Source organism: Cherax quadricarinatus, chromosome 49 (genome assembly GCF_038502225.1).
Source record: "Cherax quadricarinatus isolate ZL_2023a chromosome 49, ASM3850222v1, whole genome shotgun sequence".
Taxonomy (NCBI): Eukaryota; Metazoa; Arthropoda; class Malacostraca; order Decapoda; family Parastacidae; genus Cherax; species Cherax quadricarinatus.
Window position 1 is genome coordinate 494,782 of NC_091340.1, and position 27,109 is coordinate 521,890.

The window sequence follows — 27,109 nt, forward strand, 5'->3', positions numbered from 1 at the left end:
ATGGGTGTGGTTGGGAGTGAGTCAGACCTATCATGGGCCAACAGGCCGTGCTTCACTTTCCATATTCATTACAATTTTCTTAAAGGAGGGATGACTTGAATTCGGCAATTTTATGGGGAAATTTTGTATTTACGTAGACACACGTGCATATGTGCAAAAATGCACGTAAATAAGTGTGTTATTCTGTAAGTGGCTATCTTACAGCCGTGCGCTAGTGTGCTGCAGTGTCTCAGCTGGTGCTGTGTACTGTGTAGTACAGTGCAGTGTGATGCAGTGTAGTACAATGTGGTGCAATGCAGTGTAGTAGAGTGTACGTTGCAGTGCAGTACATTGTGGTGCAATGTAGCACACTATGGTGCAGTGTAGTACAGTGTGCTGCAATGTGTTGCAGCTGGTGTAGTGTGCTGCAGCTCAGCTGGTGTAGTGTGCTGCAGCTCAGCTGGTGTAATATGATGCAGCTGGTGTAAGGCGTTGCAGCTGGTGCAGTACAAGTGTACTTTCATAACTATTGTTAAAGGCTGGATTTATGTGTGTTTAATATTTGCAAATCATTATTTTTTTATATTTCTCTGAGATTCCAAATTTAATGTTATGTAAATATGGCTTGCTAAATGAGGTTTTGTTTACTTTCCTCAACACATTTGTATTATTGGAATGACGCCGGAACGTCATTAATGAGCAAGCTCTCCAAGCTGTGTGTGTGCGCAGTTGTACGTAATATGAGCTCGCACGAACGCAAGGGCACATACAGTCAAGAGGGGATATGATCACGACATGCAAAATACTACAGGGCGTAGAGATGGTAGATAAGGATCGGTTCCATGCTAGGGTTACAAGAGAGAGAGATAACCGTTGGTGATTACACTTGGCTGTGATCGGAGTTCAGAACAGGAACTCAAACAAAAATGCGGTAGGACTTCCTCGCGTCAGTCGGTCGAAAAAATGGAGCACATCCCGCTTCCTAAAATTCAAATAGATAATTGCAAATAAGTATAATCTCAAACTCACTCACACGAACGCACGCAGGAGCTGTGACTCGACTCCTGCTCCACATACAGGGGAATACAGACACACACATACGCACACCAGAACACGTGAACACAGAACCTCTTAGGATATTAAGTGGTGCACGTCAGTGGCTGTTTTCCATACATATTCCTCCCGCAGAGAGTTCACACCTGAGAATGAGTTAAATATATTTAAAATATTCGGCATAACAAATAAGATATATACGTAGGATTATGAGTGAATATGCAGACATTCGGCTGTTTACCCATCTCGCTATTACTATAGGATTTAAAATAAGGTAAACAGAAATGTATCCATAAGGGTTAGGGGTTCGATGAAAAGCAAGCAAAAATCTGATTTTCTCGATAATGTTTTGTTTTAGACGATGATTATTTCTTAGTCTACGGACATGTAAATTCGAAGGAAAAAAAAAACATTTACGGAGAAGCTTAACTATGTAGGGAAATATTTTAGAAATTATTTCTGTGTGAAATCCACAGAATGGAAGCTGAATACTCCGTTAAGAGATCCTACTAAGAACAGACTACAGAAACAGTTAAAAATTATAATGAAATTTGGAAGAGATAAGAGTACAGAAATCAGAGACGCATCTATAGGAAACAGGCTAATGATGGATATAAGAGAACAATCATTACCCCTAAACATGTTTAATGCAGAACATGCCTATCAGCACATGCAGCCCGTCGTTCTAACCACGACATTAGGGCACTATCACAAAAACAGTCAAATGGGTTACAGTTGAAAGTGCCTTGAACAGTTAATATATGCAGCCGTGCTCAGGAGGTGCCCGTTTTCTGTTCGCGTTATTCGGCTGAACGATGGGAGGCGGCACCAACCCACAAACAAATAATCATACAGATTGTTAGGTAAGACACATATGCAACAGTTAGGTATCTTTATTTCGAAACGTTTCGCCTACACAGTAGGCTTCTTCAGTCGAGTACAGAAAAGTTGATAGAAGCAGAAGATACTTGAAGACGATGTAATCAGTCCATCACCCTTAAAGTTTTGAGGTGGTCAGTGATGGACTGATTACATCGTCTTCAAGTATCTTCTGCTTCTATCAACTTTTCTGTACTCGACTGAAGAAGCCTACTGTGTAGGCGAAACGTTTCGAAATAAAGATACCTAACTGTTGCATATGTGTCTTACCTAACAATCTGTCGGTATTTTATACCATTTTAATGTTCAATCATACAGATGTTAGAAGTACACACAAGCTAGGGAACACATGAGCACATTCGTGTGATTCACATTTTAATAGGAAAATGTGCAAACGCGTAATCTTGTTCTCTTGTCCAGTGTCACAGGATCAGGAATATGAATATACACTATAAATAACAGCACATAATGTTTTGGACTGCCCTATGGTGTTGGGCAGGCATTAAAGTGAAGGTATACCGGGTATAATGAGCTACTGGTTAATTGTACCTTAAATGGGAAGTATCCAGCACATTATACAGAGGTTCCCTCATTATTCTTCTGTATTTCTCTCCTCCGTTCTCCTCCTCCTCAAACATCATTCTTCTCCAACCTCATCCTCCCTAATTCCTTCCTCTTTCAGACACAAAAGGTGTGAGTAGGACCTTCATTATTTTCTTTGTCTCATCTCGTTAAACACACCTCAGTCTTTAATTACTGAGCGGCACAATGGGGCTAATGACGAGCCCCAGCCAAGCATTTGCTCTCTTCACGATTTTTTTTTATTTTAAGGGATTAACCCGTGAAAACCATTTGTTAAATCTAGTTTGGCCGGAGAGCGACTCTGCAAGCAGGGCTAAGCAGGAGGGCGACTCCCAAGCAAGGCCCCGTGAGCGGTCCTGAAATATGTATGTCGTGCCGAATAGGTAAAACTTGGGATTTTGGCTTAAATAGCAACGCTCGTCTTGCCGAGTAAGGGAAGCGAAAATTTTTGTATGCAATAATTTCGCAAAAACCATTCTGAACCTAACGAAAAAAAATATATTTTAATGTGTTTATTATTAAATTATTGTAAACTTGTCTTACTTATTCGGCACGACATTATATATATATATATATATATATATATATATATATATATATATATATATATATATATATATATATGTATATATATATATATATATATATATATATATATATATATATATATAAGTTACACCTCTTAAGAGCAAATAGGGATCCATAGCCTCGGAAAAGTAGAGGTTGTTTGTCCTTTTAGAATTATAAAAAGGATTTCAAGCAATTTTAAAAGATTTCTCTTAAGTGTTTTGGGTATTTTAGATCATGAGCTATTTCATAAATCTTCAAAATTTCTTTATCTATGAACTCTGGGCTGCAAATACGAAAAACTTTCAAAAGCATTGATGAGAATACACAAAGTTTAACTATTATGATGTGAAGAATATACGTGCATGCATATGTCGGAAAAGAAAAAGACTTTTGGAGAAAAAATCATAAGGATTTTTGGAACTCAGTATTTTCTTTTTCTTCCCTTCATATGTTTTTGCAAATATTTTTATTTCACTTGATGAATCAGAAATGAGAGAAAGAGAAACATGTATGAGAGCATGAAACCTCTGATGAACACGAACTGTACAACAATATTTAACTGGGATAACGCATGGTCCTGAGTAGAGCTTTATGAAGCCACGAAACTTATTTTTCCTGATTTAAGTCGCGTGCCCATGATGCGACAATTATGGATCTCATCACGGTCTCATGAAGAGAAAGCTGGTTGCTCTAGACTCCCTGAATTCCCTAACAATGTTGTAATCTATCTTTTTCAGCAGCGCTGTATAGCCCTTGTGGCTTAGCGCTTCTTTTTTATTATAATGATAATAATATCTTTTTCAGGAACGAGTCCTGAGTAACGCAACTAAACTGATGGCTGTAAAGAAAGAACGAGAAAGCTACGCCTTGTGATACTGAAAATATAACTAGGGGGTAATATGGTGATAGAATACGAAATACCCCAGGGGGACAAAGATTATACATAGGGATTGATTGTTTACCAGGGAAGAGCAATGGGGCATAGTTGAGAGGCACACTTTTTATGAAATTGAAGTCTGTGATTATACCTTAGTTTCGAGGAAGGGATATGAGCAAAAATTTTTAAAGTCATCTTAGCGAGTTTTCTGAACATTTTGCCTTCCAGGGCGTCACCATCCATAAGGGTCTCACGTATCTCTTTTCATCTAAGATTAACTTGATGGAAAGTTCGACACTCTTAAGCTGATCTTTTTGCAAAAAGAACCTTCTAAAAGCAGATGCCCAAAAATATATTCTTCACAGTACGTGTGGTAAGTGGAATAAAATGCAAGTCTCAGCGGGAGTGAACTCCATCCAGGGGTTTAAAAGGACTATGACAGCACTTTCAAGACGGCTGAAATTTTAGACGCGAGAACAAGAACTAGAGCTCAATATCAGCCAAGTCAAATAGGTCACTATAAATAATTTGTCCTACTTTTATACTATTTATTTACACACACATACATTTATTATTTGATTCAACAATCTTCAAACAATATTCATCTGCGATCCTTGCGTTCAACTTAATCGGAATTTCGATGCGATATCCTTTACATGCACCCTAATTAAAATGTGTAAACCTCCGCGTGCCGCCTACCCACTCACTTTCCAAAGCAATCTGTAAACAATATGTGCTTTCAATTCCACCACTTATTCTCTGATAGCAATGCAATTATAAGAGCTCTCCTTTCATATCGGTATTTTTACCGCAGAAGACTTACTTCTCATTTCCTGGGAGTATTGAAATCCTTTGTTAACCATGAAATACGAAGCTATTCTGTTTTTTTATAAACTTAACGAAAAAAATATTCCTGCTACCGAATTCTCTATTCACTAGCGATTGGTTTGCATCTGAGATTACGTTATACCTGCAACTAGCAACGACTGGCGCCGCTTGATTATACCTTCTAAAACATACATTGCTTAAGGTGTTAAATATCATTTAATTTCAGTAAAGCAATACTCCAATCCATCTAAATTTCGAATAGTGTGTTTTTTTATGTGTGTATATCATCAGAATATAAATATGTACTCACAGTTCCTACAATGTGAAAGGATAGAGTGAAACATGCCCAGGTGAAGAAGATAAGATTACAGAATTGCACTGAGCAGTCGTTAAAGAACATAAGAACGAAGGAACACTGCAACAGGCCTACTGACCCATGCGAAGCAGGTCCATGCCACCCACCCCCCCGGCCTGGAAAAATGACCACCTAGTCAGGTCACTTCCACTTAAGGAAGGAGCACGGCACCAAACCTGGTAGCACAAGCTAGTCAGGTCCAACTCACACCCACCCACATCCACTCGTGTATTTATCCAACCTATTTTTAAAACTACACAACGTCTTAGCGTCTATGATGGTACTCGGGAGTTTGTCCCACTCATCCACAACTCTATTACCAAACCAGTGCTTTCCTATATCCTTCCTGAATCTGAACTTTTCCAACTTGAAGCCATTGCTGCGAGTCCTGTCTTGGCTGGATATTTTCAGCACGCTATTTACATCCCCTTTATTTATTCCTGTTTTCCACTTATACACCTCAATCATATCCTTCCTAATTCTACGCCTTTCTAGAGAGTGCAGATTCAGGGCCCTTAGTCTATCCTCATAGGGAAGATTTCTGATAAATGGGATCAACTTTGTCATCCTCCTCTGTGCGCTTTCCAGTGCATTTATATCCATTCTGTAATATGGCGACCAGAACTGTGCAGCATAATCTAAATGAGGCCTAACCAAGGATATATAGAGTTGAAGAGCAACCTGAGGACTTCTATAATTTATACTTCTTGATATGAAGCCAAGGATTCTGTTAGCTTTATTGTTTTTTTTTTAGATGTCATTCATTTCCCACCAAGGCATGGTGATCCAGAGAAGGAAACACATTCAATAATTTAAGCCCAAGCGGTCTTCCTATGAGGGTTCTAGATCATGATCAGTCTTGACCTTTATCCAGAACCCTTATTATATATATATATATATATATATATATATATATATATATATATATATATATATATATATATATATATATATATGGCTGTTCAATATATTTATAGATGGAGTTGTAAGAGAGGTGAATGATCGGGTGTTGGTAAGAGGTGCGGGTTTAAAAGATAAAGAATTTAACACCAAATGGGAGTTGTCACCGTTGATCTTTGCTGATGACACTGTGCTTTTGGGAGACTCTGAAGAGAAGTTGTAGAGGTCGGTGGATAAGTTTGGTAGGGTTTGTAAAAAAAGAAAATTAAAAGAGTAAGGTGATGAGGATAAAATTAGGTGACGAAAGATTGAATATCAGATTGGAGGGAGAGAGTATGGAGGAGGTGAATGTATTCAGATATTTAGGAGTGGACGTGTCAGCAGATGGGTCTATGAAAGATGAGGTGAATCATAAAACTGATGAGGGGAAAAAGATAAGTGGTGCACTTAGGAGTCTGTGGAGACAAAGAACTTTGTCCATGGAAGCAAAGAGGAAAATCTATCAGAGTATAGTTATACCAATGCTCTTATATGGGTGTGAAACGTGTGGTGAATATTGCAACAAGGAGAAGGCTGGAGGCAGTAGAGATGTCATGTCTGAGGGCAATGTGTGGTGTGAATATAATGCAGAGAATTCGCAGTCTGGAAATTAGGAGGAGGTGTGGGATTACCAAAGTTATTATCCAGAGGGCTGAGGAGGGGTTGCTGAGGTGGTTCGGACATGTAGAGAGGATGGGACAAAATGGACCGAAACGTCGTCTTAAGTGTGCGGGTTTTTGGTGACTTGTTCCAGCCACGGTATTGTAACATTTTACTCTTTGTTCCACACTTTCTATAAAACCAAATAAATACAGCTTCAAGTTTTGCTCTAACCTACACCTTTTACATCACACTTCAAATATCCTAATTTATTGAAAGAGTTAATTGACCGTACCGTGAACGTAATAAATTGTGTTATAGAATCCTTTGCACCAAGCCGACAGCGTTGCATCTGGAAATTCACTTGTAAATGCAAGCATTCCTTATGGTACTTCAAGAGAATTCCTTAATGAACTGTGTGAAGGTATCGAAGGGCCCACACATAATGGTATATTGGAAAACTATTACACATCAGCAGCTTTAAAGAGTGTGCGTCTCTCTCCGTCTCCGTCTATAGCTCCGTCTATAGCACCGTCTATAGCACCGTCTATAGCTCCGTCTATACCTCCGTCTCATATGTGTTTAAGTCTCTCAATGATCATCGGGTTATGGCACGTTTAATTTCCTTCAGTGTTGTAAATATTAATCGACCAGATGATGATTATTTACGATGACTTGTAATATCTTGTTTACCAACAAATTATTTTTTTCGTATTGTGATTTGATATGCTAAATTTAAAATATACAATAATGATTTTTTACTGATATTATAGATAACCGGTTTCTCAATGTTTTCCTACGGATTTTCGCTATGATTATTAAAAATTTAATACTTACTGCCAAATATTCTTGCCTAATATTTGGATTTAGCGCTTCACTGAGCAATTCTAAAATCTTTTCTTTGTAAATGCCTTGCACCAGCATATTTATTATTTTTTTTTGTCTTGACCCCCAGACTGCGCTGAGCGACGCCAGGAAGGTGACGCTGCGCTCAGTCAGCCTGCAGTCTTCGGGCAAGTACAAGTGCGAGGTGTCGGCAGATTCTCCTTCCTTCCACACAGAGTCCCGCAGCGCAGAGATGCTTGTCGTGGGTAAGTCAATAAATCTCTCCCTATGCATTTCAGTGGCAGAATATACCTACAAGTATGAAAATTAAACAATTTGTGGCTTATGCCATTTTACTGAAACAACATTTCTTCCCTGCTGGAAGAAACGTTCTTTCAGTAAAATGACGTAAACCACACAGAGTCCTGTTCACACAAAAATCTCTCTGTAATAATCGGTTTTAGCTGCATAACGAATTCACATCACGAGATGGATACTAGTGTGTGTCAAAGTGTACAGTTGACAAGCTGAGATGTTTATAGGTAGTGGAGCTTAAGCAGTTTGAAAATGTACAGAACACTGGAGTCGGAAGATTCTTCCCAGTAAAAGGATACTCACTAAGCTGCAATCCACAACTCACAAAAGTAAAAATATCGGACGACACACGCATACACACACAATTTTCTCCACATTCACTTCCATCTGATAGTCTAAGCGGAGTGTATGGTCACGGAACGAGTGGTAATCGAACCCATGGCAGGCGAGTCCTAAAATTCAGAGACCAGGGAAGCTCTTTATCGTTGAAGAATAACATCATACTTCAAGAAATTAGGCAAGGTCATCACTAGGGTTCAGGACACAATAGTCAGCATTAACTACCTTCAACGACGTACCACAGGCACTGTCACAAAACTCTCCAAGTTTCGCATGATGGGCAAATGGCTCTCACCCCTGTCTCGTCCATGAAGATCACTACGTAAGCTGCAATTCCTAGTATTCTCAATCTATTTCATAGGATAAAACATATTTGGCCATGTTTCCATATGATTTACCAATTTCATGTGGCTAGGTACAGCATCAAAGTTTTTGGAAGTAAAGTCCATTTCTTAAATCAACATCTTTTTTTATTTCCTTGGTCAAGCGTGGCACTGGTGATGTGTTTTGGGAATGGAGCTTTGATTTTATTTCATTAGAACAATTTTCGACGGTATTCAGGTAAGTATTGTTTACTTGCAACCATTTCTTTACCTGTTTTGACAGGTGGCACGAGCCATTGTCTTGCATAAGGTGTGTAGTGTCACGAATTATGTGGAATATGAGGAACTGTTCCTTAAGTACATCTACCGTACATACAGACCCCACAAATGATGGGTCGCCTGTGACTCAATATTATTTGCCGAGTTTTTATCTTTTACCCATTGTTTTTTTATCTTGCCACGGTACATCCCGCCAAGCTCAAAGTGCCACATGCTCCTGATCAACAATGTAAGTTGTCTACTGCCTCTGTATTTACGTTCCACCCTCATTACTTGGTAAACTGCTGGGTAAACCTCATTCGTTGTGGTTCCGATTATATTCGCCCGTATGCAGTGCATTATGTTTGTCGTTTGTTCATTCACTTTCCCACTTCATTATTACTGTATCATCTGCATTTCTGTACAATAATTTTATGTTTCTGTTCATTGTTGTGTTCCATCTTAAGACGGCTTGTAGAGTATCATTAGATGAAGGATATATAGCAACAGCAAGTCGGTGAGCAAGATGCATGTGCAACACTTGGGTATCTTTGACGGAGAAAAGTTTCTCCTGCCTTATAAGTCTCTCAGATTAACCAATATTCATCAAGACTAATGGAATGAACACCTTTCAACAAATGTTAATCAAGGCTGAGCGGCTGAATGCCTTTTAATCCAGGGAAGGACTGAACGCCTTTACATTTAGACTAAGCAAGTCCCCTCCCCGATGAAGTAACCTCCGCCACCGCTTCATCTCTCATGCCTTAGCACGAGATTCATAAACCCTGCTGTGAAGGTAAAATGTTTTTTTATCCTGCGAAATGAAGATACCCAGGTGTTGTACAGGTATCTTACTGATCATCACCTTGTAGCACGAGTCATGGGTCGGGAGAGGTTTAAGTATGATGTATGGGGGGGGGGGGAGATGGGACGAGGAGATGGGGGATTTCTGCAAGTGCGGGAACTGGATGTTTGCAGTTGGAAATTGAACGACTAGCTGGCCGTGATTAGTATTTTCGTAGTGATGGGGGAACTATTTTTATGGGAGCGCTTCATTGTTTGAGGTGGAAGAGAGGATGTTATTGCATGGTTAAGGTAGTGTTGCGTGAGGTGGAGAGCGTGGGCGATGCAGGGGTGGGTGTGGGCGGTGTTGGGGGTGGGTGGGCGGTGTTGGGGGTGGGCGTGCGTAGCGAAAGGAAACCTGTGGAAGAACTGATATTGTTGAGTAGGGTGTTGTTGTGGAGAAATTTTCTCCAGGAGGGGGGTATCAGCCCCCTTCAGCCCCTTTCAGGCTTGAGGGGCCCAGACCTCTCAGAAGGGGCAAGCGTCTTGTCTACTGCTACAGTGAGTAATTGATCACAGATGCCGTACGAGTATGCGACGTGTGGTCAACCGACCATTGCTCCTTGCAGTCCAGTGTTGCAGAGTGTATTTTAATAAGAGACAGTACATCTCTTACTTTAGCAGGACAATTAAGGAAAATCCTGCTACCACTTCGTTACCATAGTAAAGATAGTGGACATTGTTGTCTATGCTTAAGACAGCAAGAATCAAACCTTCTGCTTTGCTTCATCGAGGAAGTGGCAAGGAAGCAAAAAGTACTAGGTCAGCTTTTTTTTGTGCAAGGGGCAGTGACGGCATGGGGCGCTGTGGCGTCTTCAGATTACTTTTGACTCTACTGAGAGTGACACTGACGCCAGGATAACCAACAAAGAACAACGATCTGCGCGTTAGTGTGAACAAAGTGTCTCATAAAACACAATAAACACTTAAGAGAAGTGTGATCAGCTTCTTCAGTGATAACATTGTGAACAATAAAGACAAATCTTGTGGAACATAGTGTACCAGTGTGCGTTTCCTAGACAATGGAAGACGTGGACATCCAAGGACACTTCAGCTTCTATCAAGTCACCGATACCTGTCGAAGGTGTGAAGAACACCATAGCTCACGTTACAAGAGCAAGGTATGTTACGAATTTCTTGTGGTACGGGGGACTGCGCAGTTCTTGAGTCGCAAGAAGTTTGTAATCAACCTATAGTCGGCAGTAAGGTGTGGACTTTTGAGTCCAAACAAGTATGTATTTTGTCAGCCATCAGTGAATGAAATATGCTGACATAACACCCCCTAGGGGTAATTTATAATCTTACAAATTATATTTCTTGACAGCCCGTTGTGAGATGGTTTCGACAGCTTCTAGACCTCGTCTGCAGGGGCGGCTGTGCAGGCGATGAGTTGTCCTTAAGTTAAGTTTTCACTGTTTAAACTTAGCTGGTAATGCCATTTCTCAACAGTTGTGGAGTTGGTAGGTAAGACACAAAGGCAACAGTTAGGCAACTTTATACCGAAACGTTTCGCCTACACATTAGGCTTCTTCAGTCGAATACAGAAAGTAGGCAGGAACAGTAGAGATGTGAAGACGATGTAATCAGTCCATCACCCTTGAAGTCGTAGAATTTGAGGTTGTCAGTCCCTCAGCCTGGATAGTTCAGTTCCATAGTCAGGAACTGAACTATGGAACTGAACTATCCAGGCTGAGGGACTGACAACCTCAAATTCTACGACTTCAAGGGTGATGGACTGATTACATCGTCTTCACATCTCTACTGTTCCTGCCTACTTTCTGTATTCGACTGAAGAAGCCTAATGTGTAGGCGAAACGTTTCGGTATAAAGTTGCCTAACTGTTGCCTTTGTGTCTTACCTACCAACCTGTCGGTATTTTATACCATTTTGAAGTTGTGGAGTTATTAGGGTTTGGATGTCAGATATGAGTATGGTGTGGTACAGTTGTGGGGATGCAAAATAAAGGGAAGAAAGGTGCTTTCTCTGAACTTCAGCTTGAAAGGATATGGAGCAGGAAGGTGGGCGAGGAGTGGGTGTTGGATAGCATGTGTGGGAGAAAGTCACCTGGTGCAGAGCAAACCTTCATTAGAGACGACATTTCGCTTTGACTTTATTAAGTCGTGCGTGTGTGTGTGTGTACGAGGGAGGCGGTGTTAATGGTGACTGAGTCCTTGTTGGCAACTCCTTCGCTGGGAAGGTTCCTTGGGGAGCGGCTGTATTCTGTCTTCATAGCTCTGTCTTGTTGCTGTCTTCTCGAAATTCCCTCATTTCTTCCCTCCGTGCCTCTGTTGCGTCTAGGCAAACTTGATATCTGTTTCTTTCAGACCTGTCTTTTGCAATAAGATTTTTGTCTCACGATTTTCTTTCTGATGTAATAATAACTTGTCTGGATGGTATAAGACTGGAATGTGCGTGCGTGTGCGTGTGTGTGTGTGTGTGTGTGTGTGTGTGTGTGTGTGTGTGTGTGTGTGTGTGTGTGTGTGTGTGTGTGTGTGTGTGTGTGTGTGTGTGTGTGTGTGTGTGTAATGTAACTTGGGAACTGTATATATAAAATTGTTTTTTTATTACTGGCATTCGATGTTTGTATCGCATGAACCCCCATTCTCTTATCTGAAAACAGTTTCCTATTTTCTGTTATCAAAATATATAAACTGAGAGACCTTTATATGAATATAGTAAAATAAGAGAAAGCTACCTTTCCTCTTTCTCTCACTCACTGGATACTGAAATTAATTAGGTCAAAGGAACAACGTGTATAATTTCGCCTTGAAGTTTCCCCATCATAGAGCGCCGACCGAAGATGTAATAAACGCAGGTTATTGCTTTGTATACATTTCTGTTTCGTTCTCATTGCTCATATAACTGTGTTGGCTCCTTCGTGGGGTTGGGACTTTTGATGATATAGATAATTAATGGTTTGATAAGGGCTGGAAAGGAATGGAACAAGCTGGCAAACTAGCATCACTGAAATTATCATCATGGACTGCCTTAAAAATAAACTGGACAAGCATGAGTGAGAATATTTAAATCTTACAGAGGGCCTACTTAGCACAGACCGAGAAGCCTACTGAAGTGCTTTTTCATACTTACAGTATATCATGTCTAAGTAAACTGTAAGAGAGTAATCTTAACAAGAAAAACAAATCGAACTGATAAGGAGAGTATTCCAATTATTACTGTTAAGAATTCAATTAAAAAGTCACTGTGAAAGAAACTGTTGAGAAGGAGAGCATATAAAGTGATTTACCAGTGATTTTGTTAAAGATACAAGTTAAGGGGAAGAGATATATCATAATTCACTAAAGGATAAAAGAACCAAATGTGTCGTCAGAACTTTTCAGGTACTCAAAAATAGAAAAAGTAGATAAGGTCGCACTATATACAATGGAACGAAAGAAATCTACGTGATAATTGGTTAATAGACGTTGAAAGGAATCAAAAGAACAGTTTTTCAATGGGAGGGCAGTGAGTAAAGGAATATAACAGAATGGAATGTACTGGAAGACAACTTTAATCAGAGACTCAGTAGTTAAGGCAAACCCGTTATTATGATTATTATTATTATTATTATTATTTTTTTTTATTATCACACTGGCCGATTCCCACCAAGGCAGGGTGGCCCGAAAAAGAAAAACTTTCACCATCATTCACTCCATCACTGTCTTGCCAGAAGGGTGCTTTACACTACAGTTTTTAAACTGCAACATTAACACCCCTCCTTCATTATTATTATTATTATTATTATTATTATTGCCATAGGAAAGCACTAAGCCCTTAAGGGCTATAAAGCGACTAGGGAATGAGGATCAATCTAGTTCAATGAAGATCCTTTAACCAATATTAAGACAACCTTCTTGACTGGAACAAAGTTACAAAGAAGCAGGGAGAAAGACATGTTAACAAAGCAAACGCAGGCACTAACAGCTAGAGCTCAACCCCAACATACAATAAGGTGAATACTCTCACGCTCTGGGGTGAAGGGTAGTCACAAAAGTTGCCTGATTTACGTAGGGTTTCTTAGTGAAAAACATGTGAACGAGGAGAGAGAAGGTTGGGTACGAACATTTGTTTTAATTTTTGTTGGTGATCACAAACACGATAGCTACACAACCAGTGATTTATGTTCAGTGTTTCTTTCTCGGCGTAGTAAACACTGGAACATGAATGGAAAGTTAACAGTTGGTGGTGGTGGTGCCTTTTTCACCAGGACACAGAGCTGCGTCACGAGTCTTCGTCACGTGACACGTCAAGGGATAAGCATCCGCTGGCCTGCCGGAGCTAGGTTTTTACCCTAATAAAAAAACAGGAGCATCACTACATGTTAGATTCCTAAGATGATTTTAGTACACATTAGAGCAGGGTAAAACAAGTTAAAGCTCAATCATCACATAAACAGCGTTCTGGGGACAAGACTTGCCAATGCACTTTCACCTACACTTGATCTGATGTAGAACTGTAGAGTCCCCTTCCAGAGAGGTGATAAACACTGGTGAAGGGTTCTTGATTCAAGTAACTAGAGCTACCCTTCTCTTCTTTGGATCATATCTGATTACCTCAAGCCATTAGGCACTTCATTACAAGGGTTTAGTATCTTGATTATAACAGTAATATAATAATAATAATGTAAGGGGCAGCAGCGACTGATTAAACATGAAAACTAATGAATAACTGTTGAACACAACACCACCCACCTTCATTTTAGTCATCTTCACCGCAACTTCCCTACGACTGAGAAGCTGAATGTCATCACTCTCACCCTCAAGTAAATAACGGAAAACGATGCCATAACATTAGTTCAAATAACCGCTGACAAACACATTCTCCAAAATCTCCACTGGGGAACCAAGATTAAAGAGGAAGTCAAAGGCCTGCCTAGTTCAAGAGGACTATCACAAAATTGTCCTTCGAGATCCGGTGGATATTATTCTACATCTCTCCACACTGTGCCTCAAATTGCAAGAGCCGGATCAAATGTGCAAGAGCCGGATCGTAACGTGCACGAGAATGTTGCTCTTCTTGAACTCATGCTCAATGGCAAGGCACCAACATAAAGGTGCTGATCACCCTCCATCCAGTCACCGAATCGAATAATAATACATCAACACTCGCCTTGTAAAATGCGCACAGAATCAGCGGCAGCGCAACAACAACCAGGTACCTGACAGAGTAAGACTCTGATTCTCTGTCATGACTCATATTCATATAGGGGTCGTCGAAGATTACTTCTGTCGAGGAACCAGGTTAGTGCCTCAACAGAGATTAAGTGATTTTGGGAAAAAAAAAAAGAAAGCAGAGAAGTGCAGATACAAATAAATGGAGACTAATCTTCATACTCCACGCTAACATAAGAAACAGTGCCAATTTTCATGAGAGGATACTCATTACCCCCATCTGGTCAAAGCCCCAGGAGGGCTCAGGTATATTTAACAGAGCAAGGCTTAGCGAAACCGCCTATGTAGACTGGTTCAAGCAACATTTGGTTATTAATGAGAGAAGGCGAACCAGCAAAAATGACACCACTTCTGGATTTGTACATGACCTCAGGTAAGATTTCAATGTACCACCAGGTTCACCTCACGGATCAATTCCATCTGGGTGCTGGAGAAAACCTCGACATTGCAAACTGTGGAAGAACAAGGAGAGTAACAGAATAACCTCTTCTAGAATACCGAGAAAAATTTAGTTAATGGAAAAAATCCCAAGAACCAAATAAAGTAGGGGTGAATGTGTTGGGTCCTCCTCCAGTTCGAGCTGCTCAAATCACCCCACCAGATTTAAAAAATACTGATTATGTCAGTAACATCAGAGGCAATAGAACCTGATAATACATCGTAAGGGAGTCTGACATATGGGGTGGCAGCGCTGAATATCCACTAGCAGCAAATCGATCAAACAGGGAAAACTATTGCAGCTTGGAAAAGAGCCAACAACTTAAATTTTTAGAAATAGAGAAAAACGCAAACATCACTGACTCATTCACTGCAAAGCGATGAAGAAAAAATGAAGATTGAACTGGCAACAGAAAATGGATTCATATCTGAATAGTATCTGGATTTTAAAGATTAAATATCCTGTTTCATGAGCCTCAAAGAAACTCATGCTAAGCACACAGGCATCAGTTAGGAAAAAAGAGGAACGAGCCTCCTACATATCCAGTTACTTCACGAGTCTTTGATGTGGAGCAACTGTATAATTTGAAAAGTGCTATTGGCGATTAAAAAAATTGCAAAACACGTAAAAGAACTTCAAAAAAAAAAAAAAAAACTTAGTATCAAAAATATAAAAAATCTATCACACTAAGACACAGAGGAGTCCCAGTAAGCACGTGACCATGTGGGGAGTTGTGAGCACGTCTGGTTCTCAGTCGAAAGAGGGTCGTCTAAAACTGATGACTCTGGTTAGGGGGAGGAGTGACAAACATCCACGTCGTGTCAAAATATGTATTACTTGTTGATCATATGTAGGGCCCACAGGGACTGCCTCTTCCCGAAAACATACCTACACTTGGGGCCTATGAAGGCACTACACTGAAAACTAATGAGTTACCTAGAAAGTCAGGTCGATATAAGAGGGAAGTGGACAAGTCCACTCCCAAAGATCTGAATACATTCACTTCCTCCATACTCCCTCCCTCCAATCTGATATCCAATCTTTCACTACCTAATTTTTTTGTTATCCTCATCACCTTACTCTTTCCTATGTTCACTTTTAATATCCTTCTTTTACATACCCTACTTCAGTCACCCAAAAGCAGTGTCACCAGCAAGAAGCAACTATGACAACTCCCACTTTGTGGGAACAAGCGTTAATCTTAATATTTTTAACACACAAGCGTTAATCTTAATAATTTTTAATACATTTCGTCAGTTAATTGACGCCTTTTACAATAATATTAATATTATTAATCATTTACAGGGGTTGCACTGCTTATGTTCATTATATCTTAGCGTGGCTATGTTTACATTTGTAGAAAGGTATAGAGGGAAATATTTCATATCAATACATTAATAATAGCAAGAATAATACTAACAATAGCAATAATAACAATAATAATAACCACAACAATAAGAACAATAACAATAATTATTATTAATTTCTGAATTAATTAAGCCTTTGCAATTGCTCTGAATTACATTTCAATAAAACTCATGATGGTGTAAGACACTACACTGGGTATTCTCTACACCTGAGTTACAGAAAACTATATACATTTAGGTTAGGTAGGTTCGTCAGGAAAGAGGATAAGTGACCCGCAGCTGGAGCTTTTGGTCATCTGACATAGGCCTTCCGCTGGCTTAGCGGTCCACCCCTTTAAAAATTAAAGTTACTATGTACATATTCAGCAAGAAAGAAGAAGGGTATGTATAGGTAAGAGATGCACATTAGGGGCAGTTTTGAAATTTTTACAAGGAATATTTATCACACCTGTGCAACATTTGGGAATCTTTATGCTGGAAACGTTTCACCACGCGGTGGCTTCTTCAGTCCTATGCAGAGAAAGGTGGACCGAAGAAACCACTGCGTGGCGAAACGTTTCCAGAATAAAGATTCCCAAATGTTGCAAAAGTGTCTCATTTATTAAATTATCGATCTTCTAAACCATTTATATACATTAACAGGACTCATCTGCCATGGGTTCATGCCTCACCCGTTATGTGATCTGATGCATTAATAATTTAAAACAAAGATTTTGCTCACTGGAAACTGTCCTGTAATTTAAATCCCCCCAAAATAATATAAACACATTTTTTGTTATATTTTATCTATAGGGTCGATTCCACTTTTCTAAATTAAGTTCGTATGTTTGCTGTGATTTACACGAATGAGATGGGAACACATTCCAACTGTTACTGCTATAAAAACAAAGTAATATGTGAGCAACAATTCTTTTTCGCTGTAGCACAAGAATGAACACAGAAGCTCTATCTCCGTAAACAAACATCCACGTAAAAAAAAATATTTATTTGACATACAACGATGTTTGTTTGGCAACCTGTCCACCGGGGAATTGCTCAGACCACTGAAGGAAAAAAGCTTGGTAGGTAGAATAGTTTGTGTATCTTGCTAGGTGGGTAGAATAGCTTGGGGGACGGTAAATGGAACCTCTATCACCTCTGCTTGCACTGAATGCTGCTCACGTTATTAGTGCTTTGCAAATTATATATATATATATATATATATATATATATATATATATATATATATATATATATATATATATATATATATATATATATATATATATATATATATATATATGCGCAAAACAACAACTCTGAAAGAATAGAGAAATTCCAAGCGCTTTCGTGACTACTCACATTATCAAGGAACTATGAAAGTAAAGCATCCAAGGAAGCTATATATGGGGTCTGGCCAACACCTCACTATCAGATCCCACAACGGTTAAACACCTGACGCGCGCCGGCCCAACTGGACAGGTCCTTTGCACAACTCACCAACAAACTATTCTACCCAAGAAAATTTAAAAATTATTATTTGTCCAGTGTATTATTAAATTCTTCCCAAATTCTATTAATTATAAATGGATCTAATTTATATAAACCAAAGGAAATATTCATATTATTGTCAAAACTGCTTTTTATGAAACATGATTCAATTATATTCCTGTCGACCATGGACTTGCTTGATACTACTTTCTCAACTTTTTGAAAATCAATTGGATGGTTAAAATCTCTTACATGAATAAATAGAACATTGGAATCTTGTCCAGTTTAATGCTATATTTATGTTGTTTTAATCTTAGATAGAGATTTTTACTAGTTTGACCATAATAAACTTTATCGCAAATTTTACAAGGAATCTTATAGACACATCCATCAGCATTTTGGGGGGAATTCTTTATCAAAAGCTTTTTACTGTATCAAGATTTTTGAATACAACTTTAATATTAAAAGTCTTAAGAAGAGAAGGCATATCAACCAAGTTTTCATGGTAAGGGATGATGGATGTGTCTATAAGATTCCTTGTAAAATTTGCGATAAAGTTTATTACGGTCAAACTGGTAAAAATCTCGAACTAAGATTAAAACAACATAAATAGCGCATTAGAACTGGACAAGATTCCAATGCTCTATTTATTCATGTAAGAGATTTTAACCATCCAATTGATTTTCAAAAAGTTGAGAAAGTAGTATCAAGCAAGTCCATGGTCGACAGGAATATAACTGAATCTTGTTTCATAAAAAGCAGTTTTGACAATAATATGAATATTTCCTTTGGTTTATATAAATTAGATCCATTTATATTTAATAGAATTTGGGAAGAATTTAATAATACATTGGACAAATAATAATTTTTAAATTTTCTTGGGCAGAATAGTCTGTTGGTGAGTTGTGCAAAGGACCTGTCCAGTTGGGCCGGCGCGCGTCAGGTGTTTAACCGTTGTAGGATCTGAGAGTGAGGTGTTGGCCAGACCCCTTATATAGCTTCCTTGGATGCTTTACTTTCATAGTTCCTTGATAATGTGAGTAGTCACGAAAGCGCTTGGAATTTCTCTATTCTTTCAGAGTGGTTGTTTTGCATGTTCTGAAATCACCTGTTTACTGTGATCTTATTGCATATATATATATATATATATATATATATATATATATATATATATATATATATATATATATATATATATATATATATATATATATATATAATGTTGTACTAAATAAGCCGAACTTTCCGAATAGCCTGAACTTCCTTAAACATTAAACTTTTAACAGTATTTTTCAGTACATATTTTGGCCTGGTTATTACATGTTAAGATATTTACAACGTCGATTTTAAACGTGGGTCGTGGGTAAGAAGATAAGCAACTGTTGAAGGTGGAGTGTGTTAGAAGTGGACCACGGGGAGGGCATTGTGCGGGCGTGATGAGTTTTTAGTCTACGAGGGGAAGCAATGGGGTAGATCTGTGAGGTGAAGGAATGAGGTGCACTTGTAATGGAAGACAATGGGGTGCATCTGTAGTAGTATACAATAGGGCGTATCTGTAGTGGTAGACAATGGGGTGCCTCTGTAATGGTAGACAATGGGTTGCCTCTGTAATGGTAAATAATGGGGTGCCTCTGTAATAGACAGTAGTATGCATTTATGGTCAATATGGTGCATCTACGAGAACCAATGGGTTGGATCTTAGAGGCTAAAAATGTGTGGGTAGCAGTGTGTTAAGGGTTGCGTCCTCTGATGCTACCCTGATCATCGTGCTCTTCCCCCCCCCCTCACTAAACAATATCTGGGGAACTTATCAATAGCAGTTTGCCTGGACTTCAGCTTTTGCCTCAAGATCAGAGTTTAACTTTGTGAAAAATATCCTGAGCGAGTCTTTGTGAGAGACTCACTCGAGGCTGGAGGAAGAGGAAGCTGAGGAAAATACCGTGCAGTTTTTAGTGGCAAGTTTCTGCTGGCTTCTGCTTTGTCTTGGTTGTCAGGGAAGGGTGGTGCTGTCATTGTGGTGTGAGAAAAGGGTGGTGCTGCTGTCGCTGTGGTGTAAGGGAAGGATGGTGCTGCTGTCGTTGTGGTGTGAGAAGGGCGGTGCTGCTGCTGTCGTTGTGGTGTAAGGGAAGGATGGTGCTGCCGTCGTTGTGGTGTGAGAAGGGCGGTGCTGCTGCTGTCGTCGTGGTGTGAGGGAAGGATGGTGCTGCTGTCGTTGTGGTGTGAGAAAAGGGTGGTGCTGCTGTCGTTGTGGTATGAGGGAAGGGTGGTGTTGCTGTCGTTGTGATGTGAGGAAAGGATGTTGCTGCTGTCGTTGTAGTGTGAGGGAAGGATGATGCAGCTGTCGCTGTGGTATGAAGGAAAGGTGGTGCTGCTGTCGTTGTGGTGTGAGGGAAGGGTGGTGCTGCTGTCGTTGTGGTATGAGGGAAGGGTGATGCTGCTGTCGTTGTGGTGTGAGGGAAGGGTGATGCTGCTGTCGTTGTGGTATGAGGGAAGGGTGGTGCTGCTGTCGTTGTGGTGTGAGGGAAGGGTGATGCTGCTGTCGTTGTGGTATGAGGGAAGGGTGGTGCTGCTGTCGTTGTGGTGTGAGGAAATGATGGTGCTGCTGTCGTTGTGGTGTGAGGGAAGGGTGGTGCAGCTGTCGCTGTGGTATGAAGGAAAGGTGGTGCTGCTGTCGTTGTGGTGTGAGGGAAGGGTGGTGCTGCCATTTTGCCCGCAAAATGGCAACTGAATAGTCAGATATTAATCTTTCTGAAAGATGCACGAACGATGAAAGTTTGAAGCCGATAAGAAGATACGTTTTCAACTAGTCGCATGAAAATCTTGGAAGAAAAAGAAAGGTAACCATTACCGCTGTCTTTTTCGGAGGGTACCTGAACATCTGCCGTTGTGGTATGAGGGAAGGGTGGTGCTGCTGTCGTTGTGGTGTGAGGGAAGGGTGATGCTGCTGTCGTTGTGGTATGAGGGAAGGGTGGTGCTGCTGTCGTTGTGGTGTGAGGAAATGATGGTGCTGCTGTCGTTGTGGTGTGAGGGAAGGGTGGTGCTGCTGTCGATGTGGTATGAGGGAAGGATGGTGCAGCTGCCGTTGTGGTATGAGGGAAGGGTGGTGCTGCTGTCGATGTGGTATGAGGGAAGGATGGTGCTGCTGTCGTTGTGGTATGAGGGAAGGGTGGTGCTGCTGTCGTTGTGGTATGAGGGAAGGATGATGCAGCTGTCGTTGTGGTATGAGGGAAGGGTGGTGCTGCTGTCGTTGTGGTGTGAGGGAAAGGTGGTGCTGCTGTCGTTGTGGTGTGAGGGAAGGGTGGTGCTGCTGTCGTTGTGGTGTGAGGGAAAGGTGGTGCTGCTGTCGTTGTGGTGTGAGGGAAGGGTGGTGCTGCTGTCGATGTGGTATGAGGGAAGGATGGTGCTGCTGTCGTTGTGGTATGAGGGAAGGGTGGTGCTGCTGTCGTTGTGGTATGAGGGAAGGGTGGTGCTGCTGTCGTTGTGGTATGAGGGAAGGGTGGTGCTGCTGTCGTTGTGGTATGAGGGAAGGGTGGTGCTGCTGTCGATGTGGTATGAGGGAAGGATGGTGCTGCTGTCGTTGTGGTATGAGGGAAGGGTGGTGCTGCTGTCGTTGTGGTATGAGGGAAGGGTGGTGCTGCTGTCGTTGTGGTATGAGGGAAGGGTGGTGCTGCTGTCGATGTGGTATGAGGGAAGGATGGTGCTGCTGTCGTTGTGGTATGAGGGAAGGGTGGTGCTGCTGTCGTTGTGGTATGAGGGAAGGGTGGTGCTGCTGTCGTTGTGGTATGAGGGAAGGGTGGTGCTGCTGTCGATGTGGTATGAGGGAAGGATGGTGCTGCTGTCGTTGTGGTATGAGGGAAGGGTGGTGCTGCTGTCGTTGTGGTGTGAGGGAAGGGTGGAGCTGCTGTCGTTGTGGTATGAGGGAAGGATGATGCAGCTGTCGTTGTAGTATGAAGGAAGGGTGGTGTTGCTGTCGTTGTGGTGTGAGGAAAGGATGGTGCTGCTGTCGTTGTGGTGTGAGGGAAGGATGATGCAGCTGTCGTTGTGGTATGAGGAAGGGTGGTGCTGCTGTCGTTGTGGTGTGAGGAAAGGGTGGTGCTGCTGTCGTTGTGGTGTGAGGGAAGGATGGTGCTGCTGTCGTTGTGGTGTGTCGGAATGGTGGTGCTGCCATTTTGCCCGCAAAATGGCAACTGAATAGCCAGATATTAATCTTTCTGAAAGATGCACGAACGATGAAAGTTTGAAGCCGATAAGAAGATACGTTTTCAACTAGTCGCATAAAAATCTTGGAAGAAAAAGAAAGGTAACCATTACTGCTGTCTTTTTCGGAGGGTGCCTGAACATCACGAACAGCGACATCAGCAACGGTAACTGCAGAAACAACAAATGCGAAAGAAGCTACCTCAACGACAATAAGGTAACAAAAAAATTTAAGAGTCAAGCGTCAAGACACAACTAGTTTTAATCTGACAATGTTTTAACTTAATGTTTCTCTCCTAAATGCCGGTTTTTGGTGAAGTTTCAAGCCTCGGTACTGTGACCTCCTCCTGCGCTAGCAATTACCCACGTGAAACTGCACTATTATGGTGACACTAACAACACTGATAATGACAATAACAGCAGCAGCAGAGGTAATACAATGAATGACAGCTGCACAAGGAAAAGCAGTTTTAGCCAAACCAACAGACAAAACTTAAGAAATCGTAATGACACGATTGCAAATAAACCATACCCCCGGCCGGGATTGAACCCGCGGTCATAGAGTCTCAAAACTCCAGCCCGTCGCGCTAACCACTAGACCAGCTAGCCACAATAAGATTCATCCAACTAGGTATATTTCTACACCATAGGAAGGTTAGCACAGGCACCTCTGTGACCACAAATGCAAGTTTTTACAGACGAATCTCCAGCTAGCGTGGCCGTGACGAACTCTAGCTCAAGTCCCTTCACTGCCGTCAACATGACTTAAGAAATCGTAATGACACGATTGCAAATAAACCATACCCCCGGCCGGGATTGAACCCGCGGTCATAGAGTCTCAAAACTCCAGCCCGTCGCGCTAACCACTAGACCAGCTAGCCACAATAAGATTCATCCAACTAGGTATATTTCTACACCATAGGAAGGTTAGCACAGGCACCTCTGTGACCACAAATGCAAGTTTTTACAGACGAATCTCCAGCTAGCGTGGCCGTGACGAACTCTAGCTCAAGTCCCTTCACTGCCGTCAACATGACTTAAGAAATCGTAATGACACGATTGCAAATAAACCATACCCCCGGCCGGGATTGAACCCGCGGTCATAGAGTCTCAAAACTCCAGCCCGTCGCGCTAACCACTAGACCAGCTAGCCACAATAAGATTCATCCAACTAGGTATATTTCTACACCATAGGAAGGTTAGCACAGGCACCTCTGTGACCACAAATGCAAGTTTTTACAGACGAATCTCCAGCTAGCGTGGCCGTGACGAACTCTAGCTCAAGTCCCTTCACTGCCGTCAACATGACTTAAGAAATCGTAATGACACGATTGCAAATAAACCATACCCCCGGCCGGGATTGAACCCGCGGTCATAGAGTCTCAAAACTCCAGCCCGTCGCGCTAACCACTAGACCAGCTAGCCACAATTGCATTTGTGGTCACAGAGGTGCCTGTGCTAACCTTCCTATGGTGTAGAAATATACCTAGTTGGATGAATCTTATTGTGGCTAGCTGGTCTAGTGGTTAGCGCGACGGGCTGGAGTTTTGAGACTATGACCGCGGGTTCAATCCCGGCCGGGGGTATGGTTTATTTGCAATCGTGTCATTACGATTTCTTAAGTCATGTTGACGGCAGTGAAGGGACTTGAGCTAGAGTTCGTCACGGCCACGCTAGCTGGAGATTCGTCTGTAAAAACTTGCATTTGTGGTCACAGAGGTGCCTGTGCTAACCTTCCTATGGTGTAGAAATATACCTAGTTGGATGAATCTTATTGTGGCTAGCTGGTCTAGTGGTTAGCGCGACGGGCTGGAGTTTTGAGACTCTATGACCGCGGGTTCAATCCCGGCCGGGGGTATGGTTTATTTGCAATCGTGTCATTACGATTTCTTAAGTCATGTTGACGGCAGTGAAGGGACTTGAGCTAGAGTTCGTCACGGCCACGCTAGCTGGAGATTCGTCTGTAAAAACTTGCATTTGTGGTCACAGAGGTGCCTGTGCTAACCTTCCTATGGTGTAGAAATATACCTAGTTGGATGAATCTTATTGTGGCTAGCTGGTCTAGTGGTTAGCGCGACGGGCTGGAGTTTTGAGACTATGACCGCGGGTTCAATCCCGGCCGGGGGTATGGTTCAACAGACAAAAATTTCACCAGCGCATACTGACAGCAATATTTTTAGAAACACATGTCATCTACAACGGCTGATTTAAGGATGGTTTAGCAGGAACAGCAGCAACAGCGGTACTCATCCTAATGACTACTGCAATAGCGAGAGTAAAGCAGCAGATACACCAAACAGCAATATCAGCACAATTCTCAATAACAGCATCGTAACTGTAGCAGCAATAACAGCATCTTGCTCCAACTGAGCTCACGGAAGTCACCGAGATTATAAAGTCACTTAAAAATAACTCAGGGAATCTGTCTCATGTCCCACCATTATCTCATTACTCTTTAACAAGTCACTAGAAACTAGCACCTTCCCGAAATTACTCAAGACGGCAAGGGTTACACCAATACATAAAGGTGGTGACCCTACAGATTTAAACAACTATAGGCCAATATCGAACTTACCATTGCTATCAAAAATCTTTGAGAAACTCGTGCACAGGAGACTGTATTCATTTATAACGTCACAAAACATACTCAACCCCTGCCAATTTGGATTCAGGAAAAATAAAAGCACTAACGATGCAATCATAAAAATGCTAGATCTGCTTTACACAGCATTGGAAAATAAGGAATATCCACTAGGAATTTTTATTGACCTAAGAAAAGCTTTTGACACAGTAGACCACGGCATCCTACTCCACAAACTTGACCATTATGGTATAAGAGGCCATGCGCTTGCATATTTCAAATCTTACCTTACTAATAGGTATCAGTATGTCACCATTAAAGACACAGCATCAACAACACAGCCACTTGATACTGGAGTTCCGCAGGGAAGTGTCCTTGGTCCCCTGCTCTTCCTTATTTACATCAATGATCTTCCAAACGTATCTCGACACCTGAACCCCATTCTCTTTGCTGACGACACGACTTCTGTCATCTCTCACCCTAATCTTGCCACCCTCAACACCATTGTTAATGAAGAGCTGATCAAAATATCGATTTGGATGACAGCCAATAAACTTACGCTTAACGTTGACAAAACCTACTACATTATGTTTGGTAGCAGAGCAGGAGATGCGCAAATTAACATTAAGATCGACAACACTAATTGCCAGGCATAATGAGGGCAAATTCCTAGGCCTATACCTCGACAACAACCTGAACTTCAGCACCCATATCCAACACATAACCAAAAAAGTATCCAAAACGGTTGGGATCCTCTCCAAGATACGATACTACATGCCGTAAACTGCCCTTCTCACACTATACCATTCACTTATATATCCATACCTCACCTATGCTATCTGTGCTTGGGGTTCAACTGCAGCAACACACCTAAAGCCAATAATAACCCAACAAAAAAGCCGCAGTAAGAATAATCACTAAATCCCATCCCTGGCAACACCCCCCACACTCTTCATAGATCTAAACTTACTCCCTGTTCAGTACATCCACACTTACTATTGTGCAATCTACATCTACAGGACCTTAAACTCCAATATCAACCTTGACCTAAAACGCTTTCTTGATAGTTGTGACAGAACCCACAGGCACAACACCAGACACAAACATCTCTATGACATTCCCCGTGTCCAACTAAACCTTTACAAAAATTCAATGTATGTCCAAGGCCCTAAAATCTGGAACACCCTACCTGAAAATTCCAAAACTGCAGACACATTCATCACCTTCAAAACTACCATCAGAAAACATCTTATCTCCCTGATACACCCTGTCAACTAATAATACGAATACCACCTGGTGGTTCACACTTACACTCACTCACCCATTTGACCATAAACAGAAATATCAATCTCAATCTCAATCTCAAAATATTGAATCTTAACTAGTCATAAGTTGGCCTGTGATACTCCAATACTGAAACTATGTATAGTGCCAAAACAAAAGCATTCACATTGCTAAACTCACAACTAGTATTTAGTCACTTAGCCATAATACCAACTTACCTCATAATTTTGTAATATTTTAAACTTAAGATTTAATATAAGTCTGCCCGAAATGCCTAGCAATGCTAGGTGTTCTAGTGGTACACTCTGTAATTATTATTTTACTACATGTAAACCACACAATAACCAAATTCTGTAAACTCAGCATTGTAATCCTTATAGAGAATAAATTTTGAATTGAATTGAATTGAACTGAATTGAATTAAGTAACTGGCAGTCAGACAGTGGCCTAAATCACGCACACTGGCTCTTTTTTGTACTTTGTTTACGGCGATTAACCCAGTCGCAGATTATGTCTGTTATACCCGGCATCACCCACCTGTACATGATGCACAGGCAACAGCGACATACCCCTCCCACATCAGGCTGCAAAGTATCTATAACGACAGTAGCGACAGCAACAGGTGCAATCACAGCAGATGGTGTCCTCAGATGCAGTGTTATTGATACTTTTGACATCAGTGACAATGTGGCCGGTGCCAAGTGCCTCATCAAATAACATTAATAATCAAAGGAAGTGCCATTAAAAGCCGTTTCAAGGGAGTGAAGGTGGATTAAGTGGGGCACCAAATGGCAATATCTGTGGTCATAGAAATAAACGTATAAATATCACACTGTAAACAATAAACATCCTGCTGCTATAAGCTATACTATAAACACTAAGATACTTTAAAGCCACAATAGTATAAATACCCTTACTATGAGCACAAGCATACTATAAACACAAACACAAGCATATCTTGAACACAGGCATAAACACACGCATATTATAAACGTTAACATAAGCATACTATAAACACAAGCATATAAACATAAA

General features: G+C 41.0%; 1 protein-coding gene across 1 annotated transcript in view; it reads left to right on the top strand.

The window, feature by feature from the left end:
• The window catches only part of LOC138854084 (cell adhesion molecule 1-like), a 296,513-nt gene that overhangs the window by 231,304 nt on the left and 38,100 nt on the right, over positions 1–27,109 (top strand). Inside the window, exon 3 of the mRNA XM_070095067.1 lies at positions 7,618–7,753. Coding sequence (XP_069951168.1) covers positions 7,618–7,753 — 136 coding nt within the window. The remainder of the gene's footprint in view (positions 1–7,617; positions 7,754–27,109) is intronic.